This window comes from Schistocerca serialis, chromosome 3, assembly GCF_023864345.2.
Source record: "Schistocerca serialis cubense isolate TAMUIC-IGC-003099 chromosome 3, iqSchSeri2.2, whole genome shotgun sequence".
NCBI classification, from domain to species: Eukaryota; Metazoa; Arthropoda; class Insecta; order Orthoptera; family Acrididae; genus Schistocerca; species Schistocerca serialis.
The window spans coordinates 881,707,937-881,726,577 of NC_064640.1; the positions used below are offsets into that span (position 1 = coordinate 881,707,937).

At 37.0% G+C, this 18,641-nt stretch overlaps 1 protein-coding gene across 4 annotated transcripts in view; it reads right to left on the bottom strand.

The window, feature by feature from the left end:
* LOC126471102 (ubiquitin carboxyl-terminal hydrolase 15-like) overlaps positions 1-16,112 on the bottom strand; it is a 184,954-nt gene extending 168,842 nt beyond the window's left edge. For all 4 annotated transcript variants that reach the window (XM_050099175.1, XM_050099179.1, XM_050099178.1 and 1 more), the window contains exon 1: positions 15,840-16,112. In XM_050099175.1, coding sequence (XP_049955132.1) covers positions 15,840-15,961 — 122 coding nt within the window. In that variant the 5' untranslated portion in view covers positions 15,962-16,112. The remainder of the gene's footprint in view (positions 1-15,839) is intronic.
* Positions 16,113-18,641: the final 2,529 nt, after the last annotated feature.

Consider the following 18,641-nt stretch of genomic DNA (forward strand, 5'->3'; position numbering starts at 1 on the left):
CCCTTTTCCCACACACACACAAAAATCACATACACACAGAAAAAGCTGATTTTAGACAATTTACATGAAATTTATTCAAATTAAGAAGGTGAACAGCCTTGCCGTATAGTTAGTTTTACAAAAAATCTATTCACGCAAACCTAAATCGTGCATTTCAGCGGTTTCCAACGGTACCCACTAATGACGTGTCTGCATTATTCATCAGAGTATAATGTTGTTGATTAATATGTACGCATCTGAAGAAAATTATAAAGTTATTGAATTTTCTGTCAGTACTTGGCAGAACGTGACAGTAATATTAAAAACACTTCTTAATGTTCTGCGAAATTATATTTATTTGGCCACAAACTGGCTTTCAGCTTCTTAGACTATCTTTAGGTGACAACTGAATGTCACAAACACAGGTAAACATGATGCACGAGTTACTCTGATATTATTTGCACAGAAGATATAAAAAAGACAAAGTATTTACATAGGAAAATATTACGATAATTACGTTAACTAAAAAATTGAAGGGAAACAAAAATTTTATACAGAGATACACATAACAAATTATGAGAAATAAAATTAATTTACAGACTAAATCTCATATTTTTAACAAAATCTTAATTTAACAAGGGGGAAAATGGAAACTGAGTCTGATCATTTAATTCTAGACTGGTTTTCTGTGTCATGTTTGTTGATTCCCATTATTTCCAGTAGGGTCATCTTTCTGCCACCCACCTCCCCACCCATTTTTTTTAAGAATATTATCAATCAGGGCAGAGTTATAGCCATTACTGGAAGTGATTTGTTTGACGATTTGTAATTATGCTTGAAAGGCTGATTTGGATGCTGGGAGCTTGCAGGGATTGCTGTACCAATAGCTATGTTTCTTCTGTAAATGCTAAACACATGTTTTCTTATACTTATATCTACATCAAGATCCAAGAAATTTATAGAAGAGCCTCCCACAGCTCCAATGTAAAATGATTTTTCTTAGGTTGTTAGTTTAAATGCTATAGTAATGTATCTAACCGTAAAATTTTACAATTCAGTCGCTCTTTCTGTAAGAAATACTCACAACATAAGAAGCTGAAAGCGAGTTCATGACCAAATAAATACAGTTTTGCAGAACATTAGGAAGTGTCTTCCTTTTTAATAAAATTATAAAGATTTCATAAAAACGCTAGTCTGTGAAAACTCAACCCACCTATGTACGGTGCAGCACTTTAAGTGACCTCCAAAAGAAAAACTAAGGACTTTCATACATAAAAAGGTAAAAATTGGAAATTGTGATTCATATGAAACTACTAAATATAATTAGTGGGCTAATACTGACAGAACGCAAAATGTTAAAATTTTGTGCAAACATTGTTGACTTCATTGAGGACCTTGTTTCTAAATAAGTAAAGCTTATCAAAGATTCTTACATTATGCAGTCTCAATTAAAATATTATAAAACACTTAAAAATCATCTTATGTAAATATTGCCACTGAAACAATGAAATTTAGTAAAACATAGTGTAGAACTATAGATATACCAAATATGACTACAGATATTCATGTGAGAATGTCAAAGAGATACTGAAGAACTCTTGAAGATAGATGAAAACTATCCCAGGAAAGTCTATTAACAAAATTTGAAGAACCAGCCTTAAATGGCGACTCTAGGAATATACTACAATCCCCTATGTACTGCTCACAAAGAAATTTTGAGGATAAGGTTAGAACAATTACTGCACACACAGAGGCATTCATACAACTTTTCTTCCTGCACTCCATATGAGAACAGAACAGGAAGAAACTGCAAGAACTGGTACAATGCAACATACCCTCTGCCATGCACCTCATGGTGGTTTGCAGAGTATAGATGTAGATATACATGTAGTGAAAATTCCCACAGTATAATAATGAAATTACTTTGCATTAAGTAAACACAAGTTCCCAAATAGTTATGGTAAATTTTTAAAGAAATTTCAGCCATTTGACTGTTAAATGTTCATTTATTTTACACAATCATTATTTCCTCCCCCCATGAACCATCGACCTTGCCATTGGTGGGGAGGTTTGCGTGCCTCAACGATACAGATAGCCGTACCGTAGGTGCAACCACAACGGAGGGGTATCTGTTGAGAGGCCAAACAAACATGTGGCTCCTGAAGAGGGGCAGCAGCCTTTTCAGTAGTTGCAGGGGCAACAGTCTGGATGATTGATTGGTCTGCCCTTGTAACATTAACCAAAACTGCCTTGCTGTTGTGGTACTGCGAACGGCTGAAAGCAAGGGGAAACTACAGCCGTAATTTTTCCCGAGGGCATGCAGCTTTACTGTATGGTTAAATGATGATGGTGTCCTCTTGGTAAAATATTCCAGAGATAAAATAGTCCCCCATTCGGATCTCCAGGCGGGGACTACTCAAGAGGACGTCGTTATCAGGAGAAAGAAAACTGGCGTTCTACGGATTGGAATGTGGAATGTCAGATCCCTTAATCGGGCAGGTAGATAAGAAAATTTAAAAAGGGAAATGGATAGGTTGAAGTTAGATATAGTGGGAATTAGTGAAGTTCGGTGGCAGGAGGAGCAAGACTTTTGGTCAGGTGATTACAGGGTTATAAATACAAAATCAAATAGGGGTAATGCAGGAGTAGGATTATTAATGAATAAAGAAATAGGAGAGTGGGTAAGCTACTACAAACAGCATAGTGAACATATTATAGTGGCCAAGATAGACACGAAGCCCATGCCTACTACAGTAGTACAAGTTTATATGCCAACTAGCTCTGCAGATGACGAAGATATTGAAGAAATGTATGATGAGATAAAAGACATTATTCAGGTAGTGAAGGGAGACGAAAATTTAACAGTCATGGGTGACTGGAATTCGACAGTAGGAAAAGGGAGAGAAGGAAACATAGTAGGTGAATATGGATTGGGGGAAAGAAATGAAAGAGGAAGCCGCATTGTAGAATTTTGCACAGAGCATAACTTAATCATAGCTAACACTTGGTTCAAGAATCATAAAAGAAGGTTGTATACCTGGAAGAATCCTGGAGATACTATAAGGTATCAGATAGATTATATAATGGTAAGACAGAGATTTAGGAACCAGGTTTTAAATTGTAGGACATTTCCAGGGGCAGATGTGGACTCTGACCACAATCTATTGGTTATGAACTGTAGATTAAAACTGAAGAAATTGCAAAAAGGTGGGAATTTAAGGAGATGGGACCTGGATAAACTGACTAAACCAGAGGTTGTAGAGTTTCAGAGACATCATAAGGTAACAATTGACAGGAATGGGGGAAAGAAATACAGTAGAAGATGAATGGGTAGCTCTGAGGGATGAAGTAATCAAGGCAGCAGAGGATCAAGTAGGTAAAAAGACGAGGGCTAGTAGAAATCCTTGGGTAACAGAAGAAATGTTGAATTTAATTGATGAACGGAGAAAATATAAAAATGCAGTAAATGAAGCAGGCAAAAAGGAATACAAACGTCTCAAAAATGAGATCGACAGGAAGTGCAAAATGGCTAAGCAGACATGGCTAGAGGACAAATGTAAGGATGTAGAGGCTTATCTCACTAGGCGTAAGATAGACACTGCCTACAGGAAAATTAAAGAGACCTTTGGAGGAAAGAGAGCCACTTGTATGAATATCAAGAGCTCAGATGGAAACCCAGTTCTAAGCAAAGAGGGGAAAGCAGAAAGGTGGAAGGAGTATATAGAGGGTCTATACAAGGGCGATGTACTTGAGGACAATATTATGGAAATGGAAGAGGATGTAGATGAAGATGAAATGGGAGATACGATACTGCGTGAAGAGTTTGACAGAGCACTGAAAGACCTGAGTCGAAACAAGGCCCCCGGAGTAGACAACATTCCATTAGAACTACTGACTGCCTTGGGAGAGCCAGTCCTGACAAAACTCTACCATCTGGTGAGCAAGATGTATGAGACAGGCGAAATACCCTCAGACTTCAGGAAGAATATAATAATTCCAATCCCGAAGAAAGCAGGTGTTGACAGATGTGAAAATTACCGAACTATCAGTTTAATAAGCCACAGCTGCAAAATACTAACGCGAATCATTTACAGACGAATGGAAAAACTGGTAGAAGCCGACCTCTGGGAAGATCAGTTTGGATTCCGTAGAAATGTTGGAACACGTGAGGCAATACTGACCTTACCACTTATCTTAGAAGAAAGATTAAGGAAAGGCAAACCTACGTTTCTAGCATTTGTAGACTTAGAGAAAGCTTTTGACAATGTTGACTGGAATACTCTCTTTCAATTTCTAAAGGTAGCAGGGGTAAAATACAGGGATCGAAAGGCTATTTACAATTTGTACAGAAACCAGATGGCAGTTATAAGAGTCAAGGGGCATGAAAGGGAAGCAGTGGTTGGGAAGGGAGTGAGTAGGGTTGTAGCCTCTCCCCGATGTAATTCAATCTGTATATCGAGCAAGCAGTAAAGGAAACAAAAGAACAATTCAGAGTAGGTATTAAACTCCATGGAGAAGAAATAAAAACTTTGAGGTTTGCCAATGGCATTGTAATTCTGTCAGGGACAGCAAAGGACTTGGAAGAGCAGTTGAACGGAATGGATAGTGTCTTGAAAGGAGGATATAAGATGAACATCAACAAAAGCAAAACGAGGATAATGGAATGTAGTCGAATTAAGTCAGGTGATGCTGAGGGAATTAGATTAGGAAATGAGACACTTAAAATACTAAAGGAGTTTGGGGAGCAAAATAACTGATGACGGTCGAAGTAGAGAGGATATAAAATGTAGACTGGCAATGGCAAGGAAAGTGTTTCTGAAGAAGAGAAATTTGTTAACATCGAGTATTGATTTAAGTGTCAGAAAGTCATTTTTGAAAGTATTTGTATGGAGTGTAGCCATGTATGGAAGTGAAACATGGACGATAAATAGTTTGGACAAGAAGAGAATAGAAGCTTTTGTAATGTGGTGCTACAGAAGAATGCTGAAGATTAGATAGGTAGATCACATAACTAATGAGGAGGTATTGAATAGGATTGGGGAGAAGAAAAGTTTGTGGCACAACTGGACTAGAAGAAGGGATCGGTTGGTAGGACATGTTCTGAGGCATCAAGGGATCACCAATTTAGTATTGGAGGTTAAAATCATAGAGGGAGACCATGAGATGAATACACTAAGCAGATTCAGAAGGATGTAGGTTGTAGTAGGTACTGGGAGATGATGAAGCTTGCAGAGGATAGAGTAGCATGGAGAGCTGCATCAAACCAGTCTCAGGACTGAAGACCACAACAACAACAATCATTATTTTGGCTTTTTAGCCATTCTCAAGCGCATGTTCAAATGTTAAAATATGTGTGACCTGTCTGTGACATATTTTAACATTTCAACATGCACTTGAGAATGGTTACAATACCGAAATCATGATTGTGTAGAATAAACAAACAATTAACGATCAAATGGCAGAAATATCTTTCAAAAAATTCTATATGGCTGTTGTCCCCCATGAAGGAAAGATTATTAATTATGACAAACTTCATGTGACCATATATTAGCTGGTGATGGTTGGGGGTTGCAATGAAGTGGAAATGCAATAAAAACTAGAGAAAACTCATCAAACATATGACAGCAAATGATAACTTTGTACTCACAAATGACTCTAAACTTTTAATTAGGCCTTTTCATTGGAAGGGAAAGAGAGAAAATGAAGACAGAATAAATATTCTTAAATTAAATAACCACAATGTCAGAGATAAGGGGGTACAAAAATTAATAGTGGCAAAGAAACACTTTCAAAATTGTGTGATGTTCACATACCGAAAAATAGCAACATCATCAGATGTTTTTTTGTTCTTTTGCCTGAAGGTGATAAAACTATATCAGAAGATAAATCATGGATTGCAGAATCTGTCAGTTCATGTCCTATCCCAGTAGTGGTAAATCAAAGATGTATCCTAAGATATATACATTGATTTAAAAACTTCCAGAATACATTGAGCTGAAAGCTGCTGGAATTCAGTACTCAGATACAGTAATGGAAATTATTTGTGGTAAAGCACAGTCACAGAATCCACGCACATTATTTCTTCAAACTAATTTAGGTAAAGAAATATTAGAATAGCAAAATGCATACAAACAAAAAAACTGCTAAACATTAACAAACACTTAAAGTGAAGGACAGGAAAGTACACTGATGTGGAAATAAGAAATGTAGGTAAGGCACCAAATGGGGAAATGTCCTGCCTTCTATAAAAGAGAAGTACAAGATTTGAACATCTCACTGCCAGTACTAGAAATAATGACAGCAAATTATTATTGTTAGAGAAAAAATTTCTCCACATGCACATCAGAATGACATCCTAGCAATAGACTGCAAATAATATGCTTGAAAAAGAAAGTAATTTGCAAATAGATGGCATTAATTCACAAAATTCTTGGGAGAGAAGATAAAGGTCTACAGAAAAGCATCAACAAAAAACCGTTTTAACTTCAAGGCATTCATGCAAATGTAACAGCAGTACAACAATTAGTTAATTTACACTGATTACCCACAATATTATGACTAACTGCCTAACAGCCAGTCTTGTCCACCTTTGGCACAGATAAAAGCAATGGCACATAATGGCATGGAAGCAATGAGGCCTTGGTAGGTTGCTGGAGGGAGTTGGGACAACATTTATACAAAGAAGTCACCTAATTCCCATAAATTCCAGAGAGGGGGGCAATGAGCTCTGGTGCCACATTCAATTGTATCCCAGATGTGTTCAATCAGGTTCAGATCTGGCAAGCTGGGGTGCCAGCACATCAATTGTAACTCGCCACTATGTTCCTCAAACAATTCCCTCACACTCCTGAACTTGTGACGTGGTGCATTATCTTGTTGAAAAATGCCACTGCCATCAGGAAACACAATTGTCATAAGGGGGTGTACACAGTCTGCAACCAGTGTACAATACTCCTTTGTCATCATGGTGCCTTGCAGAAGCTCCACTGGACCTATGGATGCTCACGTAAATGTTCCCCTGAGCATAATGAAGGTGCTACCTGCTTGTCTCCACGGCACATGACAGGTTTCAAAGAGTCGACAGATTCGCATCCTCCCATCGGTATGATGAAGACGGATTCATCAGACCACACAATACTCTGCCACTGAGTGCCGATGGTGACGTGCCCATTTCAGTCATAGTTGATGAAGTCATGGTGTTAACATTGGCATATGCCTGGGCTGTCAGCTACGGACGCCCAGGTGTGTGTGGTGCACTGTGTAACACATGAACACTCTGCCCAGCATTATAGTCTGATGTTAGTTCTACCACAGTTCGTCACCCATTCTGTTTTACTAGTCGGCCCAGCCTAAGACATCCAACATCTTAACGAGGGTTGGCTGACGAATCCCACAACATCTGGACATGATTTCACCTTGGGTTCGCCACGTGTTGAAGACACTCACCACTGCAATCCTCGAACATCCGACAAGTCGTGCAGTTTCTGAAATGCTTGTGCTGAGCCTCTGGATCATCACAATCCGCCCTCAGTCAAACTCAGATAGATTGTGCACCTTTCCCATTCTAAGCATGGACAGCACACACACTGATACTTCATGCACCCTGCGTGTGCCTGACTAGCAGTCATGCCTCGCCAGATGACGCTGCTATCGCCTGGACAGGTTTATATCAATAGTATGTCAGTGATCATAATGTTCTGGCTGGCCAGTGTATCTTGGCCGTAAAGAATCACTACAAATAAAATACAGAGAATAGTTCTGATTTAGATGTGAAAGGATATCACATATTTGAAAGCTGACACAAGCAGCAGTCTTAGCTGTGTGATTATGAGTAACAATTGGGGGTGGGGGGACAAGGAAACTACTAGTGTATCGTGGAACAAGAACACCAGCAGAGAGACCATTAAACATAACTGAACAGAACATACAGTTATAAAGAATAATGTTACAGAAAGGAAAAGGATATTCCACATTATTTTATTCCCGAAAGCCAGAGAACTATGTGGTCATTTAGATATATAATTAATCAAACAACAAAACTTGACAATTTCATAAATAATTTAGTTATGCATTACTAGCTGCAGCCTAAGCCTATTTTCAGATCTTGGCATACATTTCTTGTTTAACTTATTGGTTTCACATGCAGATAAAACATTGTTCTAAGGCACTCTGGATAAACAACACTAGAACTTTCTCTGCATGAGACACATGTAAAATGTATAAGAAATGTATATTGAAATCTTATGCTCATAACTAGTAAAGGATAAATCAATCTTATTACATATAAGCAATCACAAATAAGTCATTAAATTAAAAAATTTTGAGAGGTTATATTATTCCCCCTTCATTGTTACATTTATGCCCCAAAATTCTAAATCCCTTAAAGATAAAATAATGGAAGTTTAATGTTGTACACTGTATATATCGCAAACTTGTTGGTGACAACACACTTTCCGCAGCCACCAATCCAATGTATATGCATAAGAGTGGTTTCATCATTTAATGCATTGCAAAGTAGAAATCTCATTAGTATTCTTGTGATCTGATCTTTTGTTTCATATCATGATAAAATAGGGTGAATGCCTTAGCCATTCTAGTTATGCTGTGTACCTGGCCACTTGTTACCCACGCGTCATGGCCATTGCTCCAAGGAGAAATGTTCACACATTGTCCTGGGATGCTCCACGAATTTTAAAATTAATCCATGAACTTTTGGTGTTGGCAGGAAGATTGTTGTTTCATCAATTCTATCGGTTTTAATAAATGCAAATTGAAAGTAACCAATTTCATTCTTTGCGTAATTAAACAATATGCAGAAAAATTATGACGATGGATTTATATACGTTTTCATCATCATCTACACTGGAGAAGCACCAGCGAGAGTTTGACAGGAGCTGAAGACAGATTTTTCTTCAGTTGAAGTATCGGATCATCATTTTACTGAAAAAGCTGTTAATGCTTCTGAAAATTTTTGTAGCAGTTGCTCTGTGCTACAATTGGTGGCTACAAGAGGTGAAGCTCCACAGCTTCCATGGCAGCATTAAGGTAGAGGTCAATCACCATTGTCACCCTTGCTCAGATCCTACAAATCTGTTTTGCTCTTGCATGTATAAATCTGTTTCCTTCTTGTATGGCAAAGATTTATATCTGCTATCTTCTTTAACAGCTAATTTTTAAAGTAGATTGAAATGTGTCATCATACCATCACAAGTGCCTCAGTTTTGTGACAAGACAGGACTGATTATCAATGCAACACATTGAAATTATTATATTTTAAAATATAATCAGATTGTTTCCTTTGGTGAGTATGTATTTGAGATGTAGCAACTACATCCTATCTTTTGACTTTAAATAGTAAATGTAAGATACTGACAAATGTGCTGTTAACATGGTGTTTTGTTTCATGTGGGTATGAGGCTACTAATGACATGTGATGTGGTTGCAATATCCTGTACTAAATTTAATTATTACCTGAAAAGGTGCCATCTGGTGCAAGTGGGTTCACAGTTAAGGTCAATCGTTCCCAGACACAGAATTAAAATTTTTGTTACATATAACCCACTATTGCAAACAGGATCCTTATACAACAAGATTTTTTTGTAGTTTTTACATCTCATAGTACACAATCATTGCTTATGTCAGTCCATGAGAAGTGAAGTATGTAATGTAAATCACCATCATTTTCTTGTGGCCTTGTCCAACATCAGCACAGTAATCAACAGACTTGGCATGGTTAATTTAAGGGATGGCTGGATGCCTTTCTTGTCACCACCCCACTGCTCCCCTTCCCCCCCCCCCCCCCCCAATATGGAATGTATGTACCGTCTGCACATAGTCTGATTCATGTGAAAGTGAGCGAAAGTTTTTCTAAATGTTTGAAAAGCACGTAATGAAGTGGAACTTGCAACAGTCTAGTATTCACTTAGTGGGCTGCAGGAAACCACATAAAAAACCACACCCAGGCTAGCTGACACACCGACCCTTGTCTTTAATTCACTGGACAGATTCAATACATCAGACAGATATAAATAGACGTTACTGGTCCAAAACCTACACAGAAATATGAAATTATCCAATATCTTCCACAATTGTTAAGCACTGTTTCATTGACAGAGTTCTATGTTTCACAATCATTAGTTTCAGCAATGCACAACTAATTTTGTTGTTCACCATGTAAACCATAACACTGAACAGAAGCTAAGTAAGAATAATATTAAGAGCTTAATCAAACACAAAAAATGGATGTGACATGGCTAAACTATGTCACAATGACAGAAACTGAACAGATAACAACAAGACACACAAAAACACTTGCACGTAACGTACATGAATAAAACACATGTTCTTGAAGCTAGAAAACACTTAAATTTCTGAACGAAAAAAGTTTGTGGATTTGTGGAACAGTGATTGGAAAATAGCCATAAAACCAACAGAATTCAAAGTTCTAAAAGCGGTGTGCAACCTGAGACAAGTGATAATTATGACAAAATAGAGGTAGGAAGTAATTAAAACAAACGTAAGTAGATTGCAGTGAAGTACAAAAGCAAGGGAAGAAAAAAAGTGATGAACAAATAGCTGAAAATTACTTCTTGATAATTAGCAATTCACTAATTAAAAACACTGCAGTGCAGACTACCATAACAGATGTCCGCCCAGCAATAAGTATGGATTAATTAAATAATCAGTTCAGAAACATGCAGGCAATGAAACAAAATGCATTTACATGTGTAAATAGCAATGAAAGCTATAAAGGTATTTTCATCCATCTGGAGACAAACTCGCTTCAAAATGGCAGTTAAGAAAAGATTGTAAAAGACGCATCAAAAGTGATCACTAAGTGGTACCCTGCACAGACAAGTGGTGAGTGATAAATACACAGACAGAATAAATAACCGAACCAAAGAGCAGTGCAACAGGCATGGGGCACTATTTGTGGACTCTAATAAATTTATTAGTAATAATTGTGTAGGACAAGATGGGCTATATTTAAAAGGGTTAGGCTCAGCTCCATTCAGCAGTCTGTACAGTGATATTTGTAAATTCATATTAACTAAGGGAAACTGGCCTGCAGAGATGGGGTTGTAAAAATTAGCAACAGAGTTGAAACGAAAATGCACAAATAACCTTTCAAAGCAGATGCCCTTAGCGACAATCAAAAAAAAAAAAAAAAAAAAATACCTTCCTAATGCACTTAAACATAATTAGGTTTTGTTCAAACCATCCAAACAGCAGAAGAAACTTAACACCTTGCACACCATACTGTAAGAAAGTGCAAGTATCAAAGCTGTTTGCTCAAATGAACACTGGCTTACAAAGGACTCCAAAATCTTAAATAACCTTGGAAATTTACATGTTGCATATCACTTTTGTAGGAGTAATTTAACACAAGGAAGGATCCTGCATACTTGTGGAAAAGTCAATGGAATATAAAGCAAGATACAATTATGATTCTCTTAATGAAGAGTGTGACTTTGAAAGATTTCATGTAGAATTAGGCCTCAACACTGTAATTTTATCCGTGTATAGAATTTCAGGCAAAGAACTAACAAAATTATTTTTGTCGAAATTCCAGGGTCTATTGTGGAAACTTAAAAAGGAAACCAAGAAAAAGAGTTATAATAACTGCTTATTTCAACATAGATTTAGTTACTGAAGCTAACAGCTGAACAAAATTCATTGACACAATTCAAAAATCAGGTTCCAATGCCAATTTTTCTGATTTTACTTGAGTAAACAAATGATCAGCAACAGGCATATATAATATTTTAACAAATTATAGGCAGTTAGTTTAATGTTCCATGGATCATTTTGTACAATAGATTGTACTGCTGTAGAATGGGTCATTTTACATTTAAATCACAAAATCATTTGAAGATATGGTTACATTTTGAACACTTCTAAGTTTCTTTTTTTCAAAAAAGAAAAAAAGACATACTGATGATGTGAGTTAGTAACTCCTACCCATCATCTTTTGCACATTACATAATGAGGCAAATAAGATTGGTTTAGATCTGGCACTTTCTGACCATTGTGCCCTGTTTATGTAGTTATCAAAAACGATAGAACCTTGTAAAACAAAAAAAAGTCCTAAGCCAAACAACAGTCTAACATGGAAAATATGAACTACTTCTAACACAGATTAAAAGAGGGAGGGGGGGGGGGGGGGGATGACACTATTGAACACAATGTTTAAAATCTGAAATTTTTTCTAAATTATTGGAAAACTTCCTGCGTGTTTTTAATGAAACTTTCCCTCTTACTGTATACCGTAAAAAAAGTAAGAAATAAAGTGAAGTGGATTACTGAAGGAATAAACATATGTAGTACAAGAAAAAGACAGCTACACATGGAACTGAAAAACAACTTAAGTCCTGCTTTCGTTACCTATGTAAAAAAATACTACAAAAGTATTTTTAAGGATGTTGTAATGTCAGCAAAAGAACTGCTAAATAATAAGTTTATATTGAACAGTAAAAACAAATCGCAGGCCAGACTCTGTGGTCAGTGAACAAAGCATAAACAGTCGCTACAGCAAGAGGCCACAATATTTTTGAAATCAAGATAGAGGACAAAAGTATTGTAAATCCTGCTCAAATTTCAGAAATGTTCAATGAATTGTTTATAAATTTAAATAAATCAAACATTAATACAGAAAGTTAAACATAAGGTAATTTTCTTTGGCCCTGAGGAATTTAAAGGTGAACCTTTCAGTACATTCAGTAGAACTATTGCAAAAGATATGGAAAATTCTATAGGCCTACGCATTAAAGAGCAAAACACAAGCAGGATGGGACAAATATTTGCACAACCACTATCCACAACAGTTAATCAGTCCTTTGAAGAAGGCTGTTTTCCAGATACTGTGAAGCATGAAATATTCAAAATAGGGACAAGAGAACATATGGGAAACTATCACCCAATCTCTCTCTCCTCCCACCAAAGGCTTTCACAATACAAATTCAAAATTTCATACAAAAGTTTAATATAATTTCAAAATATCCACATGGATTTCTAGCTGCTGCCAATCAGTTTGTAGACAAAATGAGACCCTCTCTAGATAACTTCCAACATGACACAGGAGTTTTTTGTGATCTATCAAAGGTCTTAGCATGAAGCACTGCTTGCTTGGAATAATATGGAAATTTAGGGTAGTGTATTAGGATGATCTAGGTCCTGCTGAATTAGCCAAAGACAAAGAATTTTTATACCATCAGAGAGAGGAAATTATGCTGCAGAATGTAAAATCATTTTACATGGATTACCCCAAGTTTCAGTCTCAAAATGATTACAACACCAGAAAGCAAAATAATTTTACGCTTCCCGCTCTCTGTTTAAAACTTCATGCTCAAACTCCACCGTATATGGCTATCAAAATTTTCAACAAATTGAAAGAGAAAGAATTGTTCATGAAATTGCAGATGAAACATAGGTCTGCAATTTGTCTTATAACTGAAATAAATGGCTGTATCTCCAGCATAAGTTGCATTTAGAAGTAACTTTTTTAATTCATTATCAGACCATCCATATAAATAGACAGGAGATAGCCTATGTATAAAAACTGGCCCTGTAGTGATGATCAAAGCGGCACTATTGCCATCTCAACAACAGTAATTACACTTCACAGACAGTTCTCTAAAGTCCTTACTATGTGGTGTATTTACTGCTGTCGAATCAGATATAGTACTGCTATGATTATAACTGCAGGGGTAGTTCTTGTAAATAGGCTATTGCCTGTACATTTGTAACACGATATGGAAGGTTGAAAATGGACATCTGTGTCCGAAACTAGTCACCATAAAGAAAAAAGATACTTCTCAATGCAACTTGTAATGGAGCTACAACTATTTATCTCCAAAAATTGTTCAGTATCAATTTAGACATATTGAAGATACCTTATATGACAAACTGGTGCAGAAATGTTACTATTCAACTAAAGAGTTCATTGAAGACGATCTGAAAACTTGAGCATGAGAGAACGTATACTTAGAACTAATGATATTTTGAGGAAAAGTGTAAACAAATTGTTGTGTTTTTATGAGTCTCCAGTAAACCCAGTCAATGACTTGAAATAGAGACAGTAAATTTCTGTCCTATTGTATTTTTTAAAAAAATACAGCAACACCAACAAACATGAAACTGAGTCTAATCCAAGTCACAAAGTACTAGCTATGTTTAATTTATACAAAGAAACTAACTCTTATCTTTAAATGAAGTGATTGAAGGCAAAGTACTGAATAGCATTGCTCCAACACTGTGATTGTAGCCCCAGAATCATAAAGCAAACCATTTGATACACCAGGCTTGAATAGCTCAACCTAAAATAACAGTAATAAAGGAAATGACATTTGCATAATGTCTGTACATATAGAGTCTTTTCTGTAAAAATTGCCAAGAACTTACAAAAACTAGAAAATGTTTCTCTCTTTCAATATAACAAATCTAAAGGCTATAAAAAATATACAAGACAAAAAATATTCATACAAAAGAAAAAGCCAATTCTCTAAAGACGAGTAAATGTTGGAAGACTGAGATCCATTGTTCAGCTTCTTGTTTATGTGCCTACTGATTGCTCAATGATTTTTACATGATAACTAGTAGTACTTTTTCCATATCATTCATTCTACCAGGATTTTCCATCAGAACATTAATTATTATGAACCAAGTATTTTGGGATAACATTTTTCAGCATTAACATAACTAACATAATTTCTTACTTTATGTCTTACATAAATGTTGGAAAAGTTATTTTTTGTTGACGAAATTGAAAAACATTATACTTTCTCTAAAAAGTCAACAAAGTGCACTAAAATATCAAATTTCCTGAAGAACATGAAATCAGTACAGGCATAAATTCCTTGATCAGCAGACAAGTAGCTAAATATGCAGTATAAAACCACGGAACATACCGAACTTATGTTAAGATCACTAATACAGCATATTACCCTAAACAAGGTAAGATGATACCTACTGAAGGTAACTTACTAAAGTTCGTAAACTTCTCATCATCCATACCCCTGTTTCTTTTCTCGTGTGTGTGTGTGTGTGTGTGTGTGTGTGTGTGTGTGTGTGTGTGTGTGTCCTAAAGCCGCCACCCCCTCCCCCCACCCCCCACCGCATACCGTCGACGCTATTTCTTACAACACAACATACATGGGAAATACTGCTCGCATCGAGGAATCTGCAGCATACATTTCTTCAAAAATTTTCAATAGCAACAGCTCGGAATCAAATATATTTTGTACGCAAAACTTGTTACGAGAGTTGATTGAGATCAAGCTCTTGGTAAAACTAAACAAAAATAAAAACGAGTTAGTGAAATTGCGTTATTCATGAAGAATATGCACCACCACTGAAAAATGACATGATACTACAAGAAATTCAAGGGGGGCGCTCTTTCTAATCGCCGAGATGTTACGAATGACACTAACACGTATAACAAATCTTATACCATAAATTTTACATGCAAGACAAATTCGATTACGCACTGAAGGTAAGGTATCAGCTAAACATGAACCAACAGGTCTATTGGACGAAAAAACTGTAGCGAAAGGGGTAGTGTGATTACTCGACCATTGGGATAGAAACTGCACTGGAGCAAATACATCGAGCTTTGATAGATGCGTCAGCTAAATGCTGGGCTGACAACAATGAAAATCCCCAGTACTCACAATACCATAACTCTCCTTATACACGACTAATGCTTTAGCGTATACGCTGCGTAAAGGTGTGATTCACTACTGTCAGAAAACGGATGGAACTACTCTGAGTTTTCGAGGACATAATTACACAATGCGCCTACAAGTGCTTCATAATTCATATGTATAGTAGCGAGTACAGCAACAATGCAAATTGTTCATTACCAAATATCATCTTTCACTAAACGGCGCTTCAACAGCAGCGTCGTGAGATGACGCTGTCCATCCTTCGAAGGAACTTCTTCCGACAACTTGGATTGATTTCCCATGGTTTCTTTTAGCAACATTAATACTACTATAAATATCACATTCACTAAGAATAAAAACGAACACTAAACCAATTAAATAAAAACATCTAACATGCCACTAAATTCGCCTATTCACTACCACCCGAACATCTCCGTCACTTTCCATACACAATACCACTACAAAGTTCATACCAGACAGATATCAAACACCATCTCTCATTCACTTGTTTCCTAATTACACAGAGATGTAATTAACGTAAATCTCCGGTAGATATTTCGAAGAATTGATCGGTATTTCGTTCAACATTGACACGGTGTAACTAAATTGTAATCCCCTACTTGAATAGGTCCAGCCCCACAGAGCCCAAAAAATGAGAGACCATCCATTTTCCTCACAGACTTCAGGGAATTAATACTTTTTTAAACGGTGGTTCTCCCTGTAAGAGAACGAGACATGTTCCAAGTTTTTAATGTGCAAAGGAAAAACAATTCATCAAAAACATAACACAGAGATAATCTGGGATTATCTCATTACGTTCGATTTTCTTCGACGCCAAAACAGCTGAGACATTGACGCTCACAGATGATATTTCAGGAATACAAGAATAACATGGTTTTTTTCGTCAAAATTGTTGAGCTTTTGAAGAATATCGCTCACGAAATATATAATTTCAATATCCTGTACCGTAATACAAATACAGGTAAACTTATTAGATGCGCAACGTAATTTGGCGCAACGCGCTCCTAGTGCCTCAGTTCCCTGCGACCCCCATGAGGTGTGCAAAGCTACAGAAATTAAACTGCCACTAAGTCAACTCCATTCTCAACACAATTATATTTAGTTCCAAATAGACGACGAAGAAATCACAAATCCTTATTATCTCATTACAAATTAATTAGATGATCGGTACTAGTCACATGTACTATTAATTCCATGATTTTCTACATAGTTATAGAACTTAAAAAAATGTTCACCAGGGAATGTTCTCTGCCAGGGATTAGAACTCGGCGTTCAACAATCACAAACAGTGTAATGTTCTGTAGCTATAGTCAAAAACGCCGAAATAAGAACGGCGTGTTGACGTGCAAGGGGGGGGGGGGGGGATGCCTCACGATACTCAAGTATCAGAAGACAAATTTTTGAAATTTTTGATCTTTACAGGAGACTGAAGTTGTCCCACATTGTACATTTCAATTCAGTTAGGGGAATAACGAAGACCATACACAACAGATGTTGCAATAATGTCATTGACATAATGTGACAAAAAGATTTACCTCATCATCATCATCATTTAAGACTGATTATGCCTTTCAGCGTTCAGTCTGGAGCATAGTCCCCCTTATAAAATTCCTCCATGATCCCCCATTCAGTGCTAACATTGGTGCCTCTTCTGACGTTAAGCCTATTACTTCAAAATCATTCTTAACCGAATCCAGATACCTTCTCCTTGGTCTGCCCCGACTCCTCCTACCCTCTACTGCTGAACCCATGAGTCTCTTGGGTAACCTTGCTTCTCCCATGCGTGTAACATGACCCCACCATCTAAGGCTGTTCGCCCTGACTGCTACATCTATAGAGTTCATTCGCAGTTTTTCTTTGATTTCCTCATTGTGGACACCCTCCTGCCATTGTTCCCATCTACTAGTACCTGCAATCATCCTAGCTACTTTCATATCCGTAACCTCAACCTTGTTGATAAGGTAACCTGAATCCACCCAGCTTTCGCTCCCATACAACAAAGTTGGTCGAAAGATTGAACGGTGCACAGATAACTTAGTCTTGGTACCGACTTCCTTCTTGCAGAAGAGAGTAGAACGTAGCTGAGCGCTCACTGCATTAGCTTTGCTACACCTCGCTTCCAGTTCTTTCACTATGTTGCCATCCTGTGAGAATATGCATCCTACGTACTTGAAACCGTCCACCTGTTCTATCTTTGTTCCTCCTATTTGGCACTCAATCTGTTTATATCTCTTTCCCACTGACATTACTTTCGTTTTGGAGATGCTAATCTTCATACCATAGTCCTTACATTTCTGATCTAGCTCTGAAATATTACTTTGCAAACTTTCAATCAAATCTGCCATCACAACTAAGTCATCTGCATATGCAAGACTGCTTATTTTGTGTTCAAATATCTTAATCTCACCCAGCCAGTCTATTGTTTTCAACATATGATCCATAAATAATATGAACAACAGTGGAGACAGGTTGCAGCCTTGTCTCACCCCTGAAACTACTCTGAACCATGAACTCAATTTACCGTCAACTCTAACTGCTGCCTGACTATCCGTGTAAAGACCTTTAATTGCTTGCAAAAGTTTGCCTCCTACTCCATAATCTCGTAGAACAGACAATAACTTCCTCCTAGGAACCCGGTCATATGCCTTTTCTAGATCTATAAAGCATAGATACAATTCCCTGTTCCACTCATAACACTTCTCCATTATTTGCCGTAAGCTAAAGATCTGGTCCTGACAACCTCTAAGAGTCCTAAACCCACACTGATTTTCATCCAATTGGTCCTCAACTAATACTCGCACTTTCCTTTCAACAATACCTGAGAAGACTTTACCCACAACGCTGATTAAAGAGATACCTCTGTAGTTGTTACAATCTTTTCTGTTTCCATGTTTAAAGATTGGTGTGATTACTGCTTTCGTCCAGTCTGATGGAACCTGTCCCGACTCCCAGGTCATTTCAGTTATCCTGTGTAGCCAT